General features: G+C 39.7%; 6 protein-coding genes across 6 annotated transcripts; 2 read left to right on the forward strand and 4 right to left on the reverse strand.

Annotated features, from left to right (window-relative positions):
- Nucleotides 1-43: 43 nt before the first annotated feature.
- Nucleotides 44-10,564, forward strand: MONOS_13470 (uncharacterized protein; the record flags this gene model as incomplete). Its single annotated transcript, XM_067866178.1, has 5 exons — nucleotides 44-1,839; nucleotides 2,104-7,963; nucleotides 8,092-10,040; nucleotides 10,156-10,253; nucleotides 10,366-10,564. The coding sequence occupies 5 exons, from the start codon at nucleotides 44-46 to the stop codon at nucleotides 10,416-10,418; spliced, it is 9,756 nt and encodes a 3,251-aa protein (XP_067719234.1). The 3' UTR covers nucleotides 10,419-10,564.
- On the reverse strand, nucleotides 10,481-12,293 carry MONOS_13471 (putative NADH-dependent butanol dehydrogenase a). Its single transcript, XM_067866179.1, has 5 exons — nucleotides 12,214-12,293; nucleotides 11,997-12,121; nucleotides 11,827-11,947; nucleotides 11,407-11,761; nucleotides 10,481-11,345 (listed from the first exon to the last, which is right to left on the reverse strand). Exons 1-5 carry the CDS (start codon nucleotides 12,278-12,280, stop codon nucleotides 10,673-10,675), a joined length of 1,341 nt encoding a protein of 446 aa, XP_067719235.1. The 5' UTR covers nucleotides 12,281-12,293; the 3' UTR covers nucleotides 10,481-10,672.
- A 1,983-nt stretch (nucleotides 12,294-14,276) lies between these two features.
- On the reverse strand, nucleotides 14,277-15,881 carry MONOS_16454 (uncharacterized protein; the record flags this gene model as incomplete). Its single annotated transcript, XM_067869363.1, has 1 exon — nucleotides 14,277-15,881. The coding sequence occupies one exon, from the start codon at nucleotides 15,879-15,881 to the stop codon at nucleotides 14,277-14,279; it is 1,605 nt and encodes a 534-aa protein (XP_067719236.1).
- A 1,183-nt stretch (nucleotides 15,882-17,064) lies between these two features.
- On the reverse strand, nucleotides 17,065-20,048 carry MONOS_12525 (uncharacterized protein; the record flags this gene model as incomplete). The annotated part of the gene is made up of 1 exon (XM_067865154.1): nucleotides 17,065-20,048. One exon carries the CDS (start codon nucleotides 20,046-20,048, stop codon nucleotides 17,133-17,135), a length of 2,916 nt encoding a protein of 971 aa, XP_067719237.1. The 3' UTR covers nucleotides 17,065-17,132.
- Nucleotides 20,049-21,268: 1,220 nt separating this feature from the next.
- On the forward strand, nucleotides 21,269-21,928 carry MONOS_12524 (putative Dual specificity phosphatase, catalytic domain; the record flags this gene model as incomplete). The annotated part of the gene is made up of 4 exons (XM_067865153.1): nucleotides 21,269-21,436; nucleotides 21,490-21,570; nucleotides 21,628-21,693; nucleotides 21,749-21,928. 4 exons carry the CDS (start codon nucleotides 21,269-21,271, stop codon nucleotides 21,926-21,928), a joined length of 495 nt encoding a protein of 164 aa, XP_067719238.1.
- A 487-nt stretch (nucleotides 21,929-22,415) lies between these two features.
- On the reverse strand, nucleotides 22,416-23,195 carry MONOS_12523 (putative U5 snRNP protein, DIM1 family). The gene is made up of 4 exons (XM_067865152.1): nucleotides 23,161-23,195; nucleotides 23,029-23,075; nucleotides 22,875-22,976; nucleotides 22,416-22,810 (listed from the first exon to the last, which is right to left on the reverse strand). Exons 1-4 carry the CDS (start codon nucleotides 23,189-23,191, stop codon nucleotides 22,562-22,564), a joined length of 429 nt encoding a protein of 142 aa, XP_067719239.1. The 5' UTR covers nucleotides 23,192-23,195; the 3' UTR covers nucleotides 22,416-22,561.
- Nucleotides 23,196-23,763: the final 568 nt, after the last annotated feature.

The raw sequence follows: 23,763 nt of genomic DNA on the forward strand, positions 1-23,763 counted from the left end.
CGTCTCTGCTTCGCTGACGTCCCGCTTCAGCTCGCTGCGGGAGATGCGCTCGCCGCGCGAAACGGGCCTGTTTGACGGAGAGCACAGCGACATCCACGGCACGATGCGCTGCCAGGCAGTGCTGGACGCTGAAAGGAGCACTCGGCAGCTTGTGTTTGACGACAGCGAGGAGTGCGAGGGAAGAGAAGGGAGAGAAGGGAGAGAGGGAAGAGAGGGAAGAGAAGAGAGAGAGGGAAGAGAGGGAAGAGAAGAGAGAGATGAGAGGAGTGAGGGAGAAAGGGAAGAGGAAGGGAGGTACAGCAGATACAGCAGCAGAGGTGCGTGCAGCGGGAGTGAGGGCAACAGCGAGGACGAAGGGATTGTGGATGAAACAAGAACACGCTCCAACTCTGCGCTGCCTTCGCCGTCTGTGTCTGGCGTGCTGCAGACACCTCCAAAGCAGAACAGCAGCCAGTCTGCACGTTCTGATGCACAGCAGCAGCAGCAGCAGTATCAACAAGGCAGCAACACGCCAAAGAACTCAAATGTGCTGTCCTATTCTGTCGGTGCCACATCCACACAACATGTGCCGTTTCAGACTAATTCTACGCACACTCCGATATATCCAGACTCTTCATCATTGGCTTGTGCACAGGCAAATGGGTTGTCTCTTCCTTTGTCTCCAACATCTGCGTTATCATCATCGTCATCATCATCTTCTTCTTCTTCTTCATCTTGTTCTTCTTCAGCATCATCACAATTATACCCTTCCTCCACAACTCCTCCTTCTTCTTCCACTTCATCTGCTCCTTCTCTTCTTCCTCTTCCTCCCGTCCCAACATCCACACTCCCCCCTCCTTTCTCCTTCACTGCCCAGTTTGTCCAGTCCTCATATTCCGCCAGCCGCCCGTTCTATTCTTCTCTTCGGCCGCAGCGCGGATTAAACGGCCTTTCCTCGCTCCCCCTCCCTTCGCTCTCCCCGCTCTCCTCCTCCTCCCTCTTCCTCTCTGTGCCTCTTGTCTCTGGCGCATACACTCACGCCTTCTTCAGCGAGTGGGCAGCTGAGCGGAGCAAGCTGATGAGGCAGGACAGTCACACACGCAGGCTGAGGGCAGACAGACAGCTGGAGACGCTGAGAAGGATGACGCTGATGCGGATGCGAGCAGACGGGAGAGGAGGAGCCTTTGGCAGCTCGGGTGACCACGAGTACCTCTTCCGCTGGCGCATCGACGAGAACAAAATAAGATCCCTCGCCTCGCAGCCTCCCTCACCGCTGCCGTCGCCTCATTTTGTGGGGAAGGCGGGGGAGGCCGGAAAGGAGACGGAGAAGATGGGGACTTCTGATGGAGCGCTTTCTTCTCCAGTGTCTTCGAATAAGAAGCTTTCGTTGAATACACCGTCATCATCATCTTCTTCTTCCTCCTCTTCCTCTTCCTCTTCTTCTTCTTCCCACACTTCATCCCCACCATCATCAACAACACCACTTCAGCCATCGCACTCGAAATCTGCCTCGTGCATTGCATCTTCTGCTGTTCTTTCTGTGTCGACTGCATCCATTTCATTGCTGACAGACAAGATGATACAGACACACTTCCCTTTGACACACAAAGCACTCTCAATCATCCTCTCTTCATTCACATCTCAGCAACTCCCTTCGCTTTCCTCTGTCTTCTGCGCTGCTTCTGCTTCTGCTTCTGCTTCAAACACATCAAAAATATCATTTTCATCATCATCATCTTCTTCTTCCTCCTCCTCCTCCTCTTCTTCTTCTTCTTCAACTCATCTTCCAACACTTTCTCAACTACACTCCAAATATCTCCCAAATGCTCCAATTGAATCCACATCCAAATACTTTGGCGTGTCTCCATTTGTCACAACAGACACCCTCTTCCGCCTGCTCATCCCCAGCAACATCATCCAAAGTGTCATCAACCAATCATTTTCTCCTTCTCCTTCTTCTTCTTCTTCTTCTTCTTCTTCTTCTTCTTCTTCTTCCTCTTCCTCTTCTTCCCTTGCTGACTCCACCGTTTTCCAACCATATCCATCTCATCTGCCTGTCTCTTCTGCTGATGCTATCCATCGCTCCCACATAATCGATGCTCGGCTGGCTGCAATGATCATAAGACAGATCCTTCCACTCACTCCCATCTTGTTCGCCTTTGCCAACCACAACACACTCAACACCATCCCTTCTTCTTCTTCTTCCTCCTCCTCCTCCTCTCCCTCTGCTTCCTCTTCCTCCTCCTCTTCTTCTGCTTCTGCTTCAAGTGCTATTGATTCATCGTCTTCTGCAGCTTTTTCTGAGCCTGCTGAGTATTTGACACTGAACTCACTCGTTAATTCTCTCTTTCTTGTTTCTGGTTCAAAACCACATTCTCAGACAACTTCATCATCTTCTTCTTCTTCTTCTTCCTCTTCCTCTTTCCCAAATTATTCCAACTATTCCTCTTCATCCCACCTTCCACCGTCTCTATCTCCCTCTCCGCTCGAAAGCTGCTCGTCATTCGCACTCAGCACTGCCCCTTCGCACGTCACCAACTTTCCCCCCAGCTTCATCCACCTCCTCCAAGTTGACAACCCACACTCCCTTCTCCACTCACCACACTTCGGAATGGTCTTTGCTCGAACAGCTGTCGGCAGACGAGAGCAAACAATTGCTGGCTCCAATGTGCTCTCTTCGCTGTCTTCTGCATCTGCATCTGCTTCTGCTTCTTCTTCTTCTCTTTTTGGCACACGCAATTTTGCTCCTCTTCTCAATTCATTTCCTTCTTCTTCTTCTTCTTCTTCCTCTGGTTCTGTTGTCAAGCGCTCTCTTCAGAACAGACGAGGCACAGTTGCCAACGACTCCCGTGGCTATTCGTCTGGTCTGTCGATGATGCTGATGATGGCTGAAGCAGAGCGCCACGCTGCTCAAAGAAGCAACAAACATCACTCAGACAATATTCACATGGGGAATTTGCCTTATTCTTCTTCTTCTTCTTCTTCTTCCTCCTCCTCCTCTTCTTCTTCTTCTTCTTCTTCTTCTTCTTCAAAAGGCTTTTCTCAGCCAGGGATTCCGCCAGTGCTGATATCCAACTCGCCACGTGGGTCTGTTGCTTCTCTGCAGTCGCCTGGCTCAGTCACACCAACAGACACATTCGCCTCAACTTCTCTGTCACCCCGCCGCTCAACAAGCATATCTTCTCCTTCTTCCCTCGTTTATTCACCTGTTCTGCCGTATGCTCAGCAGCAGATGCCTCCTTCTTTAGCACCTTCTTCTTCCTCTTCCTCCTCTTCTTCTTCCTTTCAGAACGAGCAGCTTTCCCGCTCTTCTCTTGTGCTGTCGTCTGAGCTGTTTCTGCCAGGCGCTCTGGTTCTGTCTGTTCCACATTGGCAGATCTGCGACGAGACAAGGAGGGTGCAGCGGCACATTCTGAAGAGGATCAGGAGAGAAAAGAGAGAAAGAGAGAAAGAGAGGAGGAAGGAGGAGATGCAGAGGGAGAGAGAAAGAGAGAGAGAGAAGGAGAAGGAGCTTATAGACAGCTCTGAGAGCCACACCACAAACAGCCAGTCTATCCATTCACTGAATAACAATTGGTCAATAAAAGAGGCAGAAGAGAAGAAGACTGCAATGATAGCAGCTGCTCCATCTTCAGATTCTCAAAGCATCGAAAGCTGTCGCAATCATTCACAGCAATCTTTGTTCAAACAGCATGATGAAGTGAAAATGCCAAATAACAGCAAAACAGATGCTGTTGATGTGCCAGTGAAAATCACTGAACAAGATTCAGTTGCTGAGCCTCTGCTGTTTCTGCATCTGGCACAGACATCTGCTGCACTGTGTTCAGAACAACAGCAACAACAATCACAGTTGGCATCTGAATTTGAGGCACATTCATCAGCCTCCAGCGACAGCATCTCTTGTTCTTTGCCTGTTGTGGCAGAAAACATGGCGTCTTTTCGTGCTTCGACTTCTTCCACTTCTTCTTCGTGTAAATCACTAAACACTCAAAGCACCAGCTTCATTTCATCTGACTCGTCTCCTCAGTCCAGTCGTTTGTTTGAGCGTCCTTCTCTGCAAAGGCTGAGGGCGCTTCAAAGCAGAACAGAAGGAACAGTCCTTGGCGAGCTTATTTCGATTATTGTGCGTCCTCTAATAGAACCCTCCAAAGACAGCTCTTTTGATGCTTCTGTTCCACGCCATTCTGCTTCTCCTGCACAAATTGCTGCCTCTTCCTCAAAAGCAGAAGAAATGCCATCATCCTTCAAAACACCCAACACTGTTGACACATCCATCAGCCCAAAGCCTTCTGTTTCACCAGCGTTGCCTTCTTCTCCAATTGAAAGCACAGAACACGATTCGAAACAGCCCGTTTCTCCGTCTGTTCGCTTTGCCGATGCGATTTTTGCGTTTTTGAGACGTTTGTCGTCGCATCTGCTGGCGCAGGCACCGCAGCCGCTGTGGGTCACACGCTTCAAACAAGGCAGGCCTGATTATCTGGTTGATGCAAGCATCCACTCAAAGGTTGCTCAATATACGCAGAAGAGTGAAGATGGCAAAGAAAGAAATGCTCAAAGCAAATTAGGTCAGTTTGGTAGTTCTTCTGTTTTTGAAGAGCTGATTGTGAGTGAAAAGGGAAGCGATATGCTTGTGGAAGCGCTGGGCCTTGTGCTGTTTGAGATGATGAAGGAGTTGGGGATTGAAGGAATGAGCAAAGAGGAAAGAGAAGAGATCGCTGTGAGAGTGAAAAAGGAGCTGGAAAGAGAAAAAGAAAAGATGAGGAAAAAAGAGGAGAAAAAGAGAAAGAAAAAAGAGGAGAAGGAAAGACTGAAGCGGATGAAGAAAATGATTGCAGAACAAAACGGAACTTTGAAAGAACTCAAAAGCGAAAAAGATCAGACGAAGCTTAACAAACAGAAAGAAGAGCTAAAATCCTCTTTGAAGCCAGCAAAAGACGAAGGGGCAAGCAAACTGAGCAAAAGCGGAACAAAAGTGAAAGTCACACCTACACCTCCTCCACCAACATCTGACCCGACATTCATCAGCTCAGCAGACATTCCACTGACTGCGTCTCTTCCCAGCACAACAAGCAGCATTCTGCAGAAGAAGACTGCAGCTGAAGCTGAAGGGAAGGAAGGAGCAAACAGCGAGGCACAGAAATCGCAGGGCAAAGAAGAGGGCAATAAGAAGTCGCAGGATGCGAAAAGAACATCTACAATTGTGGGTGTTGCAGCGTATGTGAGCGATCTTGCTGCTTCTGCTGAGAATAAGAATGAAACTTCAAAGGCATCTGAACAGAAAGAAAGTGAGGTCAAAACAAAGGAAGCGAATGATCAAAACATCAACGTCAAAAGTGAAAAGCAAGACGGAAAAGCTAAAGACGCGAAAAATGACAGTAAAGACACTCATCAAAAGGAAAATGACACAGAAGATGAGAACAATGATTCACATGCTTCTGAGAAGATTGATTGTATTTCGCAATTCTTTGTGGCGCTTATGAAAGGCTGGGCAGAAATGCAACGAGAAAACGAAGCGCTTAGAAATGTGCGTGAAAGAAGAGAGAAAATACTCCAAAAGGAGCAGGAAGCAGCATATGTGAAGCAGATCAAGTGTGAATTGGAGCGAAGAAGAGAAGAAAAAGAGAAGAAGAAGGCAAAAAGAGAGAGTTTGAAGCGGAAGCTGAGCGAGAAAGAAGCACGCAGAGTACAGAGAGCAGTCAAAAGGGCTCAACGAATGGAACATAAAGAAGGGAAAGAAGAAGGGAAAGAGGTAGAAGAGTTGGATATGGTAGATGACGAGGATGACAGTCAAGCAGAGCAAACGAATGTGGAAGAAGAGCTCTCAACAAGCGATGCAGAGGAGTTTATCCTGAGGGATGAAGAGGAAGAAGAGAGAAGAAAAGTGGAGCTGTCGCCTGCTTCCTTTGAGCGAGAAAAACAGCAACTGCAGCATCTGCGACAGATCCTGCTGACTGGCATCACGCCTGCTGTTGTTGACACAGAACAGCATTTATCAGCTCTCCCAACATCTCCTCATTCTTCTCTTTGTTCACCAAAAGCTCCGCACAGAAGAGACAACCAGTCATCAGCACCATCCACACCTTCGCCTCTCGTATCGTCTCCTCAGCTGGCAAGCACAACAACCACACAAATTCCATTTCTTCCACAATCCATCTCGTTTCCTCCGCTTCCTTCATCACATTCTGTTTCTGCAACTGCACCTTCCACCCCTAAAACAGCGAAATCGTCTCTATCCTCTTCCAACACAGCCACTTTATCTGCTTCTTACTCTTCTCATCCCTCTGTACTTCCCTTGGATTCTTCCATTTCTTCTCTTCCTGTCCATCCTCTTCGCCCGGCACCTCCGCTGTCTTCGTCGCAGCTGATCTCAGCCTGCCGCGGGGGAATGCTTTGGGGTGAAATATCAGCCGAGCTCTTTTGGAAGAGGTGCAACTGGCACGAGTCCACTCGAATGCTTGGCAATTCTGCTTCAAACAGCAGAAATCAAAGTGAATGTGCGCAAGAGGAACTACTGAGCGATACAGAGGAAGAAAACGTGGCAGCACTGCAAAAACAAGAGAATAGCTTGGAACAGCAGAAGAAGCAAAAACAAGAAGTGCTGCTTCGAATGCAATTGTTTGAAACGGATTTGCTTCTGTTTGATTGGAACTGCCTTTTCCCGTTCTTTCTCTTCTTTCTTGATCTCCCTCATCCACAATTGCAATCAATCCCACTGCGTCTGTTTAAGCTTCTTTCGTCTTTGTTTTCCTCTTCTCTTCTTCTGCTGCCAGATGTTCCTGTTCAAGCTCCATCTCGGAAATTGCAGAGCGCAAGCAGAGAATCAGCATTGCTTCAAAATTATGAACCAGAGAATGTTTCACCTTTGATGCCAAATTCAGATACATCCTGTGAAACCAACGAGAATGATCCTCAAATGCAGCTTTCTCATCTTTTGAAAGACAAAGAATTGCTCAGACCAAGCAGCTCTTCTCTTTTGCCTGCAAATGACACGTTTAATTCATTATCAACATCTTCAGCTTCTTCCAAAGAGCTTCTGTTCACACTCCCCAGTGCCCCTCCTAGTCTCCTCTCTGCTCTTTTCTCGAGTGTTCTGTGGCTGTGGACACGGCTCTACGCAAACTCACTCTGCGAGTCAAAATCCAACTCCCTCCTTCTTCTCAGAAACTGCATCGGAACTCTTCGCCACTTTACCACAGTTGGAGGCTGCTGCGATGCAGACAGCAGCTCCACGCTTTCGACTGATCCTTCACAGAAAGGAGTGACAATCACTGCGCTTATGCACGATGTTGATCTCCGCCTGCTGTTCTGGCTGTGGGAGGAGACATACAGGAGCGATGCAGAGGCTGAAAGCTGGCTTGTGCAGGTGATGGTTTCGTGTGTGTATGCAGACATGCATCTGCTCCATCGCTCCACAATCAGATCAGAGTTGGGAGGCATCGAGCCATTTGTGGAGATGTACATATGGAGCTCTTCAGTCTCCAGCAGACGAAATGCGTTTTCGGTGATATTTGACTGGATTGTCGCAAACATTGCAGAGGAGGACGAGGAGAAGACGGAAAAGCAGATAAGAGAAAGAGAGCAGATTCAACAGGAATCGACTTCCTCCTTTTTGATGAACGCATCTTCGCATCGCGATGCATCCGCTTCATCATCACCTCAAATTCCCAACTTTGCTGCCTCCTCCTCTTCTTCTCCGTACATAACAGCGCCAGACACGCGCCTCATCACCCAGGAATCTGTCGATGTTTTGTTTGAGTTTCTGCGCAGAGTGGACTGTGCAGAGTCTGCGACGGAGCTGTTTGTTGGGTCAAATGTACACTTCTTTGCTGAGGACGGGACAGCTGCCCTGGTCGAACTGCTGTTCTTGGCGAAGATTATGCCGAAGTGGAAGGAGCAGCCGTGGATAGAGTCGCACCATGTGAACAAAAGACTCTTGATCGCATTCTGCCATTCACTTACAGAATTAGCTTTGAAATACGCAAAAGTTTGTCATTTTTTTGTTTTTGTGTATATTTACGTAATTATTTGACTGTTTTTATGAAATTGTATTGGTCTTATTTCTATTTAATAATCTTATTCTTCCGTTTAATAACTTGCTATTTATTTCATTAGATGAGCACCAAAATGCAGCAAATGCTTCCTCGTCTTGTGTCTCGATGCGACAACATCATTCTATTTCTGGATGAGATGCTTTCACTCTTTTTGAACTCAGACAGCAGCCATCAGAAGGAGGCAGTGAATGTCATAATGTCCCTGATTGTGGTGCTGTCACACACATCTGTGTCGCAATGGCGTGTGCTCTTCCGCGAGTCTGAGAGAGCATTTGCAGCAGTGTATGGCATTTCGTGTGTGGATGTGGTGAATCTCTGGAGGGACATCGTGGGACTTGCAAGAATCCCGACAGAAACGGTGACAAACTCAGAAAATCAAAACAGAGCAGCCAATCAGAGGACACAAAATGCAGTAGATGAATCCTCACCAGTAAACAAAGCAGCGTCAGATGCTGTTTCATTCACTGTGTGCTCGTCTCTTCCCTTGTGCCCCGTCCTTGCTCTGCTGTGGAGCGCTCCTTCTGGTTGCTTCCACCGCAGGCATTGCCACAACCCTGTGCATTCTCAGCCGTTCAGCTGCTCCTTTTCTGGATGCAGTGCTTCTCTTCTTTCCTTCTCAGCGCTTATTCTGATTGTTAACACATTATATGACGTGTTCATTGGAAGAGGCCATATCATCAGAAATGAAAATGCTCGCTGGGCAACAGGTGCGGTGCTGAGCGGAGAAATCAATATTTGCTATCCAAAAGAAAAGATGGCTGACAGAATAACAACAGTGATAGCTAACTCGGATGATTTGTGCAAGAAAGAAATGCAGCTGAACAGCGGATGTGGAATGACCCTTCACGAGATACTCGATTTTTCACTTACGGAATCAAAAATAGACCTGTTGCATTTCATTGAAGATCCTTCATCTGAAACATATTCTTCATTAACTTCTGTTGCTTGTGAAAGCAATGTGCCCTCTCTTTCTCACAATTCACTTCATCATTTCCATCAGCTCCAACATCTTTCTCATCCCTCGTTTGTTCTGTCCCGCTTGTTCCGTCGCATCTGGATGGTCGGAAAGAGCCACATGCCTCTTCCAGGCGATCCCCGTCATCTCTTCTTCATGATGTCTGTTTTCAACACAGTTGCACTTGCAACAGAAACCATTTTAGCGCAGAGGACTGTCGAGCGGAATGTCTTTAAGCAATTCGCTTGTGACGGAAGCACAGGGCAGTTTGAATGTGATAGAAGCAAAGATATCGAAGATGCATACAACTTCGAATCTCATGAAGCGTACACCCCGTTTGCATATGTGTTGAACAAGGCAGGACTTCTTTCAGAAACAAGCGTTGGCGCATCGAAGAAAGCAGACATTCCACACTCTTTTTCATATGCACTGACCCTCTGTGAAGCGAAAGAAGAAGAAGAAGCGCTTGTTTCTTGTCTCGTTCAATTGTTTGAAATTCTTTTGAAAGATATCGCCTTCTTACCTGCTTCTCATCGTTTAAGCATCTCCTCTCTAACAGCATTTCATCAAACAAATTCTTCACATCGCACTTCACCTGCTGCAGCACCTCTTTCATCATCTTCTTCTTCTCCTTCTTCTTCAGCATCTGCTCTGATGTCTATTCTTCTTCCATCAACTCCTTCATTTTCGGGTTCTCTCTCTTCTATTTCGTCTTCCTGGCACTCACCAATCTCCCGTGGCTGCGACACAAGTCTGTCGTTGTTTGCTTTGGGATGCACTTCGATTACTCCTCTTCCTATCTGCTTTGCCAACCCGCTTGTCCTCAAAGCTGTTGTGTTGCTTTGCAGCACGCTTTGCGCAAAGAACGTGCTGAATTCAGAAGATGCGCTTGGTGAAGTTGATTATTGCCTCAGTCTCGTAGAGAAACGGAAGCTGGGCGTCGTGAGTCTGCTGATGTGGTCACATCAGCTGCTTTTGGGCGTTAGGAAAATCCACGAAGACGATTTCGCGTTTTTGAAATCGCTAATAAAAGGTTACAACCCAGAATTGGCATTGTATGTGAAGTTTTTTATTTTTGGACATGATTCAGCATTATCTTTTGACAATTCAATTTTTTTTTCTCCAATTTCCATGTGAATTAACATTGATACATTTTTCATTTTTTTTTAGCTTTGCATCGCAAATTATGAGAGAATGCCTGTCCCTCCATCGGCATGACACGTATGATCGTCTCACTCAATCAGTTGTGGCTTCAGCGTCAGAAAGCAGTTTGTTTTTATTATTTCACTGTATTTTGATTTAATAATTTCTTTATTAAAAATGAATTCATTCTACAAAATTCGAATGATTTTGATTCACTCTTTTTTTGTGTCATTTTAGATGACTTTAAACGACTGTCCAATGCCTATTTCTTTATGAGCCCCCTCTTTTAACAACTTGTTCAATTCTTTTGTTTGTGTTTTATTGAATCATATCACGTATATATTTTTCAAACTTTTTTATTTGCTCAAAGCGTTGTTATGTGATCATATCACCGTCCAAAAACAATGTGAAAGATCAGGCAACTGAAAGACAAAAACGAAAACTCTAAATAAAAATAAAAATTCTATTCCGTTAATAATTGCAAGTCTATTAAGAACTACCAATAGGAGATTCCAATGTTTTTTTATTGCTTCAACGCAACACTTTATTTTGATGCAAGTCTAACCCAATCAACAACGTCGTTTTCTTCCAGCTTTCCATTCGAGCCCTGGTATTTCTTTGCAAAGTACCGCTTGGCCAACACTTTGGCTTCTTCTTCATTCAACTCCTCGCAAACGGTATCGTCTTTTCCTTTGGAGCAGGTAAGCATCATTTTGTATGCTTTTGATTCGTGTTCAAGTTGGCTGAATCTTGTTGGTGCACCCCAGCTTTGGAAGAGACGCTCCATCGCATCGACACCTTCGAGAACGTCTCCGCTTTTGATGCCAAACACATTGCGTGACAGCCGCCGCAGCACAGCAAGATGAGGCTTGCGACGTTGGACGACTGTTTCCGAAGGAGTTTGTGAAGATGACGGTGCTGAAGAATCTGTCACTTTGTGCTTCATAACCCAGCGGATATACGACGGAAGCAGAATCGCCAATCCAGTTCCGTGGCTCAGCTCAGGATACATTGAAGAAAGTGCATGCTCCAACATGTGTGTTGCCCAGTCTCCGCTGTTGAGAGCAACTTGTGCAACTCCGTTTAATCCAAGAGTCGCTGCCCAGCAGAGATTGGCTCTTGCTGTGTAATCACTTGGATTGTGCTGCAACTTGTTTGTGGCTTGGATGATGGTCAGAATTAAAGATTCTGCAAGAGCTATTGTTGTTTCTTCAAATCTGTTTTATTTTTTTCAAAGAATAAGAAATATTAACCTATAAGCACATTAATAAATCAAACCCTTCAGCACCAAGAATTCCTTCAACGCAATGAACAATAGCATCAATGGCTCCATCCTTTGTTGTACGCCATGGCAGAGAATATTGTGCTTGTGGATCAATTGTTGTGGCAACTGGGAACAATGATTGATGTTTCAAATTCCATTTTTTATCGTTGTTCGTAACAACGCATCCCATATTCATTTCAGATCCAGTTGCTGAAACCGTGCACACAACAAAAAGAGGATATATTTTTTCTGTGAGAGCTGAAAGCCCTTCAAAGCATTGCCAAATATCAGGATGATCAATTCCACCTGCAATTGCTTTACAAGTATCAATAACACTTCCTCCTCCAACGGCAAGAATTGCAGTGATTGCTACACATTATTTATTAAAAGATTCTAGAAATAAAGCAACAGTTAGAAAACAAAAGAATTTATACCAGGAGATGATTTTCTCACAATTTCTATTCCTTCGTAAACTTTTGAAAGAACTGGATTTGGTTGCACTCCCCACAATTCTGTCCACTCAACGCCATTTTCCTTTAACGATTGAGTCACTTCCTAATTATAAAAATCATAAGTCTTCATGTGAACTTAATAATTTTCTGACCTCGTAAACTCCATTCTTTTTAATTGAACCTCCACCAGCAACGAGAAGAACGTTTGTATGCTTCCTCATTGAAATCTCTTTTCCAATCTGCTTGTTCATTCCCTTTCCAAAGAGGATTTTTGTGGCTTTTATACAAATTGACATACATTTGAAAATGATTGAAAACAGCATATATTGATTGATATAGATCTTAAAATATCATGATAGAAAATCACACGATTGTAAAAAGAGAATGCATCCAATGAAGATGGTGGTTGTGCTGTTATATCTTTGTGTTCAGACATTTATTGATCTGTCGACCAGAATTATTCTCATGAGACTTAAAAAAGGATTCAAAAAAACTCTCAATAATTATTGGTTCGAAATTAACTCATAGTGATGTGGCAAACCCGCACATTTGCATAAACCCGCACACTAAGGTTTTGATGAAAGTTCAGACTATAAATATTTGAAAAATTAATTCTTTTTTTTTTAAAAACATTTCTTGATAAGAAAAAAACATTCTTTCATAAAAAATATTTCATGTGGGGTCAGCTTTGATCTTTTAATTTGAGCCTTTCTTTTCACACCACTCTCTTTTGTTTTTTATATCTAATTTACAAACCGTTGAAATTGAAAAAACAATATTTGTTAAGATATTCTTTTGTCTTTATTGTTCAAATTGTTAAAAAAAAAGTGAAAATAAAAAAAGATAAAGCAAAAGCCAAGAAAATAAAGATCTTTTTAAAACGTTTAAAAAAAATCGATGTTGTTGATTTCAATACATAAAGCATTAAAAGGTTAAGCGCATAATCAACTGTGTAAAATAGAGGATGTGCTCTACTGACAATGTGCTGTCTTTGAACAGTATTTATCAAAACTTAAGAAAATGAAACAGATAAATAAAAATAAAGAATAATACCGCACAAAAATAGAATGTTTTGAACTTAATGCCTTCGCCACAGAAAGAACGAAAAGTTTTTGTTTTTAAGGAAATTTTCAAATCAAATTATGGTTTTTGTCCCATAAAATATATATTTACCAAATTATTTCATTTATATTTCATTTCAGTGTTTTCAATAATATCTCTTCTTGGAACAATTATTAAACAATTAATAATAAATTCAATGTTACGTTCTGATATTCGAGAATGAGCAAAAATGTTTGATTTTATTCTTTGCATTATGAATGTTAAAAATTTTTTTATTCTGAACATGAACAGAACATACGCAATAGTGAGATGATCAACAGTCATTCGAAAATAAGATCTGAAACTTAAAAAAATGAAATGACTTGAAAATTACGAAATAATTATTCGATAAATGAAAATTCCTTGCAATGCAATAATAAAATCAAATTTGCTATTAGTTCTCTTTGTATCGAATTGAAGCATCTGTAAATCAATCCACATGATAAAAAGAACGAATGGTGTGACTTTTCATTTATTTTTTTTAATAATTGAATGAAAAAATACTTTTATTTCAGCTTTTCTTATGATAATAGTTGTATTTTGGTTTGTCTTTCTTCGATATATGTGTGTTCTCTTATTCTCGTTTTTTTATTCTCATTATATAGATGGCAAACATTGGTTAACTTATGACCATATGAAACTCTATTCACATTAGATCATGAAATGAATGATTTCTTCTAAAGTTTTTCCATGGATAAAACACACAATCATCACTATTGTTTCAAATACGATTAAACCAAAGTGACATTTGCACTATTCTGGGGGAGATAATTATGTGGATATGAGAAAGGCCAACACATGAAAAATATTACAAGTATCAGATAAGTTTATTCAATAAAAATCAAATAATAAATTTACTGATTTGCTTTGGAAGTGTTCAAGGATTGTTCTGTATGCAAAATAAACTATTCAGTAGCAATCAGATCGGACAATTGTCTCATATACATTACTTTTTTCGTTTCATGAAAAGCAGCTCATATGAATTTCATAATCAACAAATACAGTCATTAAATGAATGAACATTTTCGAAATTGTCTATTATATATTAAGTAACAAAAATGTTCACAACAAATAACTGAATGCGAAATTTGTTGGTTCACATTATAACAATATGGTTTGTTTGTAATTTCAAAATCGTTTTCAATTTCGTTTTTCAAAGTTTTTTTAAGGTGCTTTATGTTTTATTTTTTGTAATTGATTGTGTTATTTAAAAGCTGTATTATAATAATTATCGATGAAATGAAAACTTTGTGAATTGATTCTAAAAAAATAATTGTTCAATCATTCTATTTTTGTTTATAATATTGTGTTGTTCTCAAATTCTTTTCTTTTCATAGTTTTTCGATATCATCATCCTCATCAAAGTCTGGATGCACAACGTACTCTTGTAAATATTTGCTTGTCATGGTTTTTATTGACCGAGTGGAGTATATCTTTGGTATGAAATGAGTTTTTGTTGTTTCACTAATATCTTCATTTGAATCTTCCGTATTATCCAAATTTTCATAATCTTGTTCGCTATCATTTCTTAATCTCTTTTTCTTAATTTTCTCATTTTTTGAATGTGTTCGTGTTTTTTTTGAAGTTTGTGACGAAGATATGCTGCTGGAGGAAAAATCTGATTCAGAACAGTTGCATTCAGATTGACTTTCTTCTGAACTGCTTGACGATTGTTCAGAAGCATGGACGCTTTTATGTTTCAATTTGGGAAATAGCTGCACACCCAAAATGTTATCTTCTCCCTCCTGAGAATCTGAAGGTTCAGTCTCTTCTTCTGAGGAATGAACTTCGCAAATTGCTCTAATCTGTTCTGGAGATTGCTCCATCTTTTCAAGTGAATCTTCCGAAGAAACGTACTTTGGAATTTTCTTTGTTTGCTCTAAATCTGAACAATTGTCACATCCGCCAGAATTAATGAATTTTGTTTGTTTTTGTCGTTTTTTTTCATTTGTTAACAATTCCTTTTCTTTCTCATGCAACTCCCAATCTGTCAGAAACTCAGGGTCTGTGATACATTTGCCAGAAATGGACCAACGGCTTGTGTTTCTTGCAGGCTTCACTTCCGGAGGAAGAGAATCAAGAGTTTGATCCACAACATGTGCAATTGAGGATGAGGTGATGCCAGCCTCGAAAAAGCCATGTCTGATTGTTTTCGGTGCCAAAGCGTAATAAACACAATCTGCGATTGCTCTTACGAAAGGCATGAATTCATTTTTCATTTTTTTAATTGAAGGCTCATTTTTAACTTTTTTAAGTTGGCTTTTTAGTACTGCGTTTGGTCCGAGGTCCAAGGGTTGCAAAATGTGCGACGTATGTGCAGGAATAACAACCACATCCACATTTTCAGATGCAAATTGCAACCACAGTTGAAGATTCTGCCTTGATGAATGACCGTCCAAGATGATAAGAGCAGGTGGAATGGGTTCGTTCTCCTCATCGCAGTTTGTCTTATCACTTTTATTGCTATTAAACTCTTTTTGTTGAATCCTTTCCGTTTCAGCTTCTTCTTTTAACCACCAATTGATTTCGTCGCAATTATCTTCATTTATCAATAAGCGAGAAGAACAAGAAGCGTCTTCCTCGAAAGAAGAAACAAAACCAACACAAGAATTATAAGTTTGATCATCAACATCCGTTTGTTGTTCAGCAGAAGGCAAAGTGTGTTGCATATGAGAGTTTAAGTTGTCTGAAGAAACTTGTTGAAATTGAAGCGATACTCTTTGAGAAGAAATTTCACTGTTTGCTGCTTTTGAATTCACTAATTCTGAAATTGGATCTCCATCATCAGAAGAGACGCTTGCTGTTTTCGCTGTTTCTGAGATGTGTGAATCTGTAAAGAATTCGCGATCATCTGAATGTCTGTTAACACGTGAAGTGATTTGCGCTGATTCTGAAATTGCATTTTCTTCATTTTGAATCTCTTCATGGCTTTGCATTTTCATTATTGATTGAAATGATAAACTGCTCTCTGTTTTTCCTTTTTTGATTTTTCTTTTTCATCTTTTCTTGAAAATATCGTTTTATTCGAATCACATTTTGTCGTTGCTTTTGAATATTTGGCAGCACATTTTTCATCATTATTTCTTCAAATAAATTTTTTGTCATCCATCCTTTATTTGACGTGTGCAATATAAAATTTTCATCACTCCACTGTTCTTTTATTTCTTTTTCAAATTTGTTGGGTAATAGAAGATGTGAAGGAAGATGGCATCCATCTGCCCTTACAATAAAAAAGAAGAGTCAAATGATGAAGCGGAGGAATTTTCAAAGAAGGAACGAATTTGCATTTGCTCGAGACAACCCTTTTATTTTCTCTTTTGTCAGAAGATTGGCAACTTGTTTCATCCAATTGAAAGATCAATGAAGGATGATATTTTTTCTGTTTCATCAAGTTACGCAAGCGCGATAAAAAAGACAAAACATTACTTTTCAATGAGGCCCTTATACGTGCATGATCAAGCTTAATTGGATGTATTGTTCTAAGTTGTTTGTGTCTAGAAAGAAAACCATATACCCAACGCATGCTGGGCATTTCGATATAAACAGCAGATTTTTCAGAACGTTGTTTTCTAATTCTCCAAGCCTAAGTTTTTATAAATTAGCTGGAAAGAATAAAGAAATCAAACTATTCTCGGGATGTCTTTCAATGTTGGTTGAGTCGAAACATCATCCCAATTCAAAAGGATTTCTTCTAGCCTATCTTCTTCTTCCTCCGACAAATATCTTGGCCTGCCGTTTTTCCCTGCAATTTCTCCTTTTGAAATCATTCGAAGTGCCCTTTGTTGACAATAATAGCTATTTCGTTCAGATTTATTGATGACAATTTTTTCTTTTTTCATATCATCCATTTATGAAAGTTGAATAATGTTCCAAAATATTGTTTTTCGATAAATATTATTTAATGATATGGGAAAAACAACCATAACAGAATTAAAAAATATAAAAAAAACTATTTTAAAATCTATATTCAATTGTTAATAACTTTTGATATGAAATATTTGTTTTAAAGAAACTTTCCTTTCATTTGAACTGAATTGTGCGGGTTTGTGCAAATGTGCGGGTTTATGCGCACACCATCATATTCTAATTTTGTTTTTAAAAATTTTTTAAATTTGATAATGAAACTTAATTTTTGTTTTATTTTGCAGTAAATTAATTGTGAAGTGAATTCAAAAAAGATCAATGCATCAGTTATATCTTGAAAGTGAAGTGGAAAATAGAAGCAGCTCTTCCTTTTGAACCTTGCCCTTCTTTTGGCTTTCATTCTGTTGTTTTCCCTTCTTTGGACTTTGAGATGAAGTGAGTGTAGTTTTTTCTTTATTTGCCAATGCTCTTCGAGGGAGCAATGCTGCGATGCTGTCATCCATTCCAATCGGAGCAGAATTCCTTTCGCGCATAAACACTTCATCTGCCGCACTGCTTTCTTCGTTGCTTTTGTTCTGAAATGCATCTTTCTCATTCTTTCTTCCTTTCTTCTCTTCAAATTTCTTGTCTTGAGCTTTTGAAGAGCCACTTGTTTTTTTGGATGCTTTGTCTCCACCATTATTTGTTCCATCATGCGATTTTCTCTTATGATTGTCTTTTCCGCTTCCATTATGCTTCTTCCTTCCTTCAGAGTCTTCTCCTTCTCCTTTGCCTTTCCTTTCTTCTTCTCTTTGCTTCCTCTCCTTTTCTGCTTCTCTCTGTTTAGCTTCCTCTTCCTTTTTCTTCTTAGTGAGATCAGCAAGCGAAGGCATGCTTTCTTCCATCATGCCCAATTCTATTTGATCTCCAGGTGACACAAAGAAGCTTCCGCCAGCTGAAACTGAACTGTCTCTGATTTCATTCACCCCAGCGCCTATTCCGTATGCCAGGCTGTGTGCATACTGCTCCTTCATCATCTGCTCTGCCTTCTCTGCATTCAGCGTGTCTTCTCTTTCCTGCTCTTCTCTTCTCCTCTCCTCCCGCTCTTTCTCTTCCTTCCTCTTTGTTAGCGCCACGCTGTACTGCTCCAGCACATTCGGTGTGATTGCCCCTTCCACTTCCATTTCAGCTATGCTGTATTCAGCATCCATAGGCAGATGCTCCACAACTCTGCTGTACCGCTCCGTACCCCATCCCTTGTGATGGTGCTGGATATCCTTGATTCGAAGTGTTATTTCTGTCGGAAGCCATTCAACTCCGCCCACTTCAGCAGCAATGATGGACGTGTGGAGCGGGTCGAGGAACAGCCTTTGCCCGTCGTCGCTCTGATAGAAGAAGAAGAGATGAGGTGTGGCTGGCAGGTTGTGACGTGTTGGGGAAGGAAGGATGGACGGATTGGCGAGTGGAGAAGTGGGTGTGCCGAATGAAGTGTCTTTGCAATCAGCAGCTGATGATGAAGATGAGGATGAAGAAGAAGAAGAAGAAGAAGAAGAAGATGATGATGATGATGATGATGATGATGATGATTCGTCGCTGTGTGATTGCTTCAAATCTGCCCCTGTCACTTTTGGCAGCGCTGCAACATTTGAGTGGGTGGAAAGTGGAGATGATTGTGTTGAAGAAGACGATGAAAGAACTGAAGTGGATGATTCAAACGATGATGAAATGGGGATTTCTCTTTCTGACTTTTCTTCTTCTTTCCTTTCTTCTTTCCTTTCTTCTTTTCTAGGAAAAGCATCTTCTTCTTCTTTTCTTCTATTTGATTGTGGTTCTTTTCCGCTGCTTTCAGTAACTGTTTTTTCGCTTTTATTTGACTTTTCGTTATTCTTTTTTGTATCTTTTTGCATTTTTTCTGATTCTTTTGTTTCTGATTCAATATTTTTTTTCTTTTTCTTTTGTGAGTTATCTTTCTCTTCTTTGTCAATCCTCGTTTTTTCCATTCTTTGAACTGATGCCTTTTCGTCCATCTTTGAAGAAGAACTCTTCAGAATGGTTGAATTTGTATCAGTCAACTGCAAATCACTTGTCTTTCGTTTATCGTTTGCTCCATCAGAATCAAAAATCATTTCACTGCTTTGCGCTTTTTGAGTCCTTTTTTGTGGTTTTTTCTTCTCAAATTCTTTTGAGCTGAGTGAAGGAAATTCTTCCATCAAGCCAACAGCTTGTGGAGCAAGAGACGATGCTGTCGTTGCTGTTGGCTTTGCTTCTGTTGTAACTTTGTTCGCACTCTTTTTGTGTTTATTTGTTTGCGTTGTATCCAAATGTGCTTCTTCCATCTGATTTGAATGTTTTGAAGAAGAAGAAGAAGAAGAAGAAGAAGTCATTGAGGGCAAGCCTAAATAACTTGAATTCCCTGTATATGCTTCTTCACTTGAAGACTTCGATTTTTTTTCCTCTTTTTTATCCTCCATAACGTATTGTACTTCATAAACGTCCTCGTCCACAATCGGCAGCTTGATTTCCTTCATCGCAATTCCTTCCTTCTCAAAGCGCACCTTCAGCCTCTGAATGGCATCGAGCACAAAAGGAAGCGTTTCTTTCTCAAAAAGAACAGCCTCCTCTGCAAATTTCTGCAGCTCAGCACGCTCTCTCGCCAGCAGCGCCCTCATGTGCGCCTGTTCAGAAGAAACACGCTGAGGCGCATTGCGAACGTTGTTCACGATAACAGCTGTGGAAAATAGTGGGTCTTCTGATGAACAGAAAAACTGAGAAGAGTAAAGGGCGGAGCAATAAGCATCTGTTGGATCCTGCTTATCTTCCTTGTCCAAAGAAGATATTTGTATTGGAAGAGTATATTCGTTAGATCTCCCAAATAGCTTGAAAGTAATTTCATAAGGCGTTTCCTCGTGAATTGATTGTTTTAATTGAAAAGTGTGATCTGTCGTCTTTATTTGCCGAAAAGGCATAAACTCTTTTGGCATAAGCATTTCGAAGCATAGAGGGCATCGTTTGACTCTTGGAGGTCCAATAGTCTTCATTATTTCTGTCGGCGTAAGGCTTGTTTCAGAGGCGATATCTTCGTCCCTCTGGGTTAAGTATCTGTGAATGCAAATATCGCAAAATATATGTCCGCATTTCGATATTCGTGCCATAACTGGGGTGTCTGAAAGACAAATTGGGCATGGAACAACAATTGGTGATTGTGATATAACTTCGCGGATATTTTCCCATTCTAAAAATTCTTTTGCATTCTCCTTCATGAAAATATTATCTATTTTGTTTTCTTTTATTTCAGTCTTTTGTTGTTTCAACGATTTTGGAACAAATGCTGCAGCGTGAATGTTCAACGAAAATTGTTTATCAATCTTTTTATCATCTAAATTCTTGATATTTAGAATTTTGTTTGATTCATTTGTTGATAAGACAAAATAGAAACTATATTTTTTCAAGAAATAAAACGAAATGAAAATATTTTTCAAAACACACTTAGATAAAAGATATGATTCTTGATCTTTTGTCGTGCAATGAATTTTTGTTGGACGAGTAAAATGCGAAAATCGTTGAGGAATATGACGAGGTAATAAAATTGTATCAAGATTTTTAATAATTTGCTTTATTTCCTTTTTATTCTCATGCGAACGTTGAACGTGAGTGCGGATGTCTTCTTGTTGTTCTGATTTTTTGTTTCGAGATGAAGAAGACATTTAATGAAATGAATATCAAAATTCATAAATAATTAAGGGTCAATTTTCTTTTTGCCGTTATCATTTTTTGATTCTCGAATATGTTGAATTGCTTTGATGATTAAGTAATGTTAATATGATTTTATCACAAAAGGACCCGAGAACGAATTTTAAAAAATGAATAAGAGAAACAGTCATATTGAAAGTTAATAAAACAGCAAATACAAAAAAGCATAATGCAATTTTTTGTTTAAATGATTTGAGTGGCTTTCGGTTTCAGTGTTCCAAATGGTTTAAAACGATATCTGTTGAAAGGCCAACTGTAATCATCTTCACTCGGCATCCTTGGAATTAGTGGATGAATTGTACATCCAGTGCGCACTCGATCATAAGCCCCTGATACACCTCCAGGATTTTTTGGTTGAATCTTTTCATACCAATTTGGATTTTTATGATCATATGATTGAAGATTGTCCACATATCTGGTAGCTGCTCCAGAACCAATTGGCCACCATAAGCAATCGAATTCGCAATTATCTTCGCATTCTTTCAAAAGGAATTGTGTTGAAAGACACAAGCATTCACAGTTATCTTCAATATCTTCAGAACAACAAGACAAGGAAAAATCAATTATCAAGCATAAAATAAACATAAATAAAAAATATATCAATTACAAGAAAATTCGATTGCGAACGTTAAATTTACAGCTCAAAATAATTATAATTCCTCCTCATGAATTATGATCTTTTTAACCTTAAATATTTTGATGGTTTGGAATGAGACCTGCATTTCAAAGCATGCAGGTTGAAGTTAACTTTAGAACGCAGGGTCATACGTATTCTCGTCAGCAGCCATCAATCCTTTTTGGAAGGACCAGGACAGCTCCACCATATTTTACTGAGATTATTCCACGTGAACTTTACATATCCAATCTTGAAGGAGCATGTGATCTTATCAATCTGCACGTATGCAAACGAAATGTTTGTATTTTGTTATTTAATTTATTTCTTGATATAAGGCTAAAGGTATCACACACATTGTTTCTGTTTTAAAAACTCGTTGTTCGGATGAATGTTCAAAATCAATACAACGACTTTGGGTTTGTTCCTTTATGTGCTTTTCATTATTTAAGTGTTCTATGTGCGAATTTGATTAGCTTCCAATTGTTGACTCTGCTGCTAAAGTCAGAGAATTTGAAAGCTTGTGGCCAGAAGCGCTTAAAGTTTGTGAGTTTTTCATTTTTCAAAATATTCATATAACTTTAAACTGCAATTAAGTTTTTGAGGGATTGTAGAAAGAGTCATGGTACTGCACTTGTCCATTGTAGAGCAGGAATGAGTCGATCTTCGACAGTCGTCCTTGCTCATCTGATGGAATATGATTGCTTAAGCCTTCGAGATGCATGGAACTTACTTAAGGGGCTTCATGAAATTGCTTCTCCAATAACTGTATGTTAATATTTGTACGCTTTTAATTTTGTAGATTTTTTCCAATACTTCAGCCATTCTTTATCAGTTTGATAAATTTTGAAAGGTACCTTCAACACAAACGGTCAGAAATACCTTTTTCGCAAACTATTCCTTCGATGGTTCTTTCAGAGTATCAAAAGCAAATGGCCAGTTTTCTTTTTCCTTCTGTACCTTTTACCGAATTTTTCCATGTTGTTGAAGAATGTCATGGCAACTGGCTAAGTGCAGCAAGATTGTTCCACACTCGAAATCCCGAAGCCCTGCGATCATTCAAAATGAGATTCGGTGGAGGGGCATCTGATTTTCATCCTCTGTGTGATATCATTGCCGAACAGAGAAATGATGATCCTGCAGAATTCTTTCCTTCTATAATGCGAGGTGACAAATTATCAATGTTTCGATCAAACTTGTCAAAAATAAAAGCTAAAGGATCAATAAAATCTGAGAAGAGAGAAATTCACCGAGAAGCGTCAAGTTTAAGAGACACTACAACTCAAATATTGTTGGCAAATGATGTTTCTGCAACTGAAAAGGAATAATTATTTATGAAGTGATTAAAATTGATGTTTTTGAAACAAAAAATAATTTTTGTGTTGATAAATATTTATTTATTTATTTATTTTAATATTTGTATTTTGTTGAATAATCTTTTGGTGCTTCCACCAAACCCCTCCCTTTTCTTGCCCCTTTCCAAACTGTCTCGACGATTGCAATAAACTCCTCTTTGTTATCCATCGCCCAATTTATTTTGTTGTTATTTCCAGTACCGAGGTCAACCATGATATGTTTGTTACGATAAAAGAACATCGTTGAGCAGGGATCATAAAGTTCATACATTTTATTAAAATCTGGAACTTCAGTAATATCAACCTAATTTGAAAGTTAATTTTATCAGAATATTTTAAAGGCTAAATTCACTTTAATAAGTTCAAACAAGATAAATGACGGCATAGTTTGCAATCTTTGCTGATACTGCATATAATAATTCATCCATTATCATGCAAGTTGCATCATCATCGTGTCCAAAGCGAATGACCTAAATTTTATAATGATTTTTAAAATACAATTAAAAGAATTCTGATTCATACCACAACTCTTTCTTCTTCAGTAACAATTGCTTGATCAACTGCATATCCTATCATTTCATTCAAAATCATGAGAATGTTAATTTATATTAAAATAAGTAATAAATATATGATGTAAATCAAATAAAATCTCACCAGAATGTAAATGAGGAAGCATAAAGGACATTTTGGTAATTTATTTCAAAAATATAATAATATGGGTAAATTTCACAAATAAGGAATAATTATTTCTTTAACGAAAAAAACTACAATTTGTTCCAAACTTTTTCCACAACCTTATCATGAGAAATCTTTGATTCTCATGTCAAAAAATCATCGGAAATTTTTCGAAATTGAGAAATTAATTAAATGTTCAGAATGGAACAAAATTAATAAAGCAAAAAATATCGTACCAAATGTGTCAAATTCTTGTTTTTTATGAATTTTGTTCCAAACTCAACTTTCTAATATTTTTCATATTTTTTTTATATTCTCTCTATTTTATACGTTGAGATGAAAGACTTATCATGATATAATCGCAGAAAAAGCTTGGAACAAATTGATGACTTTTCATTTATGCAATATTATTGTCCAAAAGGGAGATAATTTCTTGCATATGTGTCTAAATTTTTTTGAAAAGTTTCTTTTGTTTTATTTTCAAATTTAATAAAATTCCATTTTTCAATAATATTTCTGTTCACATAGACCAAATTCTTCTGTTATGGAAACAAATTCTTGACAATGTTTGTATTTCCGTTT

This window comes from Monocercomonoides exilis (genome assembly GCF_001643675.1).
Source record: "Monocercomonoides exilis strain PA203 chromosome Unknown scaffold64-419423, whole genome shotgun sequence".
NCBI classification, from domain to species: Eukaryota; Preaxostyla; order Oxymonadida; family Polymastigidae; genus Monocercomonoides; species Monocercomonoides exilis.

Bases quoted from the DNA above. Each gene is read 5' to 3' on its own strand.
- MONOS_13471 (XM_067866179.1), bottom strand. From the start codon at position 12,280: ATGTCTGAACACAAAGATATAACAGCACAACCACCATCTTCATTGGAT. The intron at 11,762-11,826 runs GTATAAATTCTT...AATAATGTGTAG, and splicing joins TGTGAGAAAATCATCTCCTG to CAATCACTGCAATTCTTGCC. The intron at 11,346-11,406 runs GTTTGATTTATT...AAAATAAAACAG, and splicing joins GGAATTCTTGGTGCTGAAGG to ATTTGAAGAAACAACAATAG.
- MONOS_12523 (XM_067865152.1), bottom strand. From the start codon at position 23,191: ATGTCCTTTATGCTTCCTCATTTACATTCTG. The intron at 23,076-23,160 runs GTGAGATTTTAT...ATGAAATGATAG, and splicing joins GCTTCCTCATTTACATTCTG to GATATGCAGTTGATCAAGCA. The intron at 22,977-23,028 runs GTATGAATCAGA...TATAAAATTTAG, and splicing joins CTGAAGAAGAAAGAGTTGTG to GTCATTCGCTTTGGACACGA.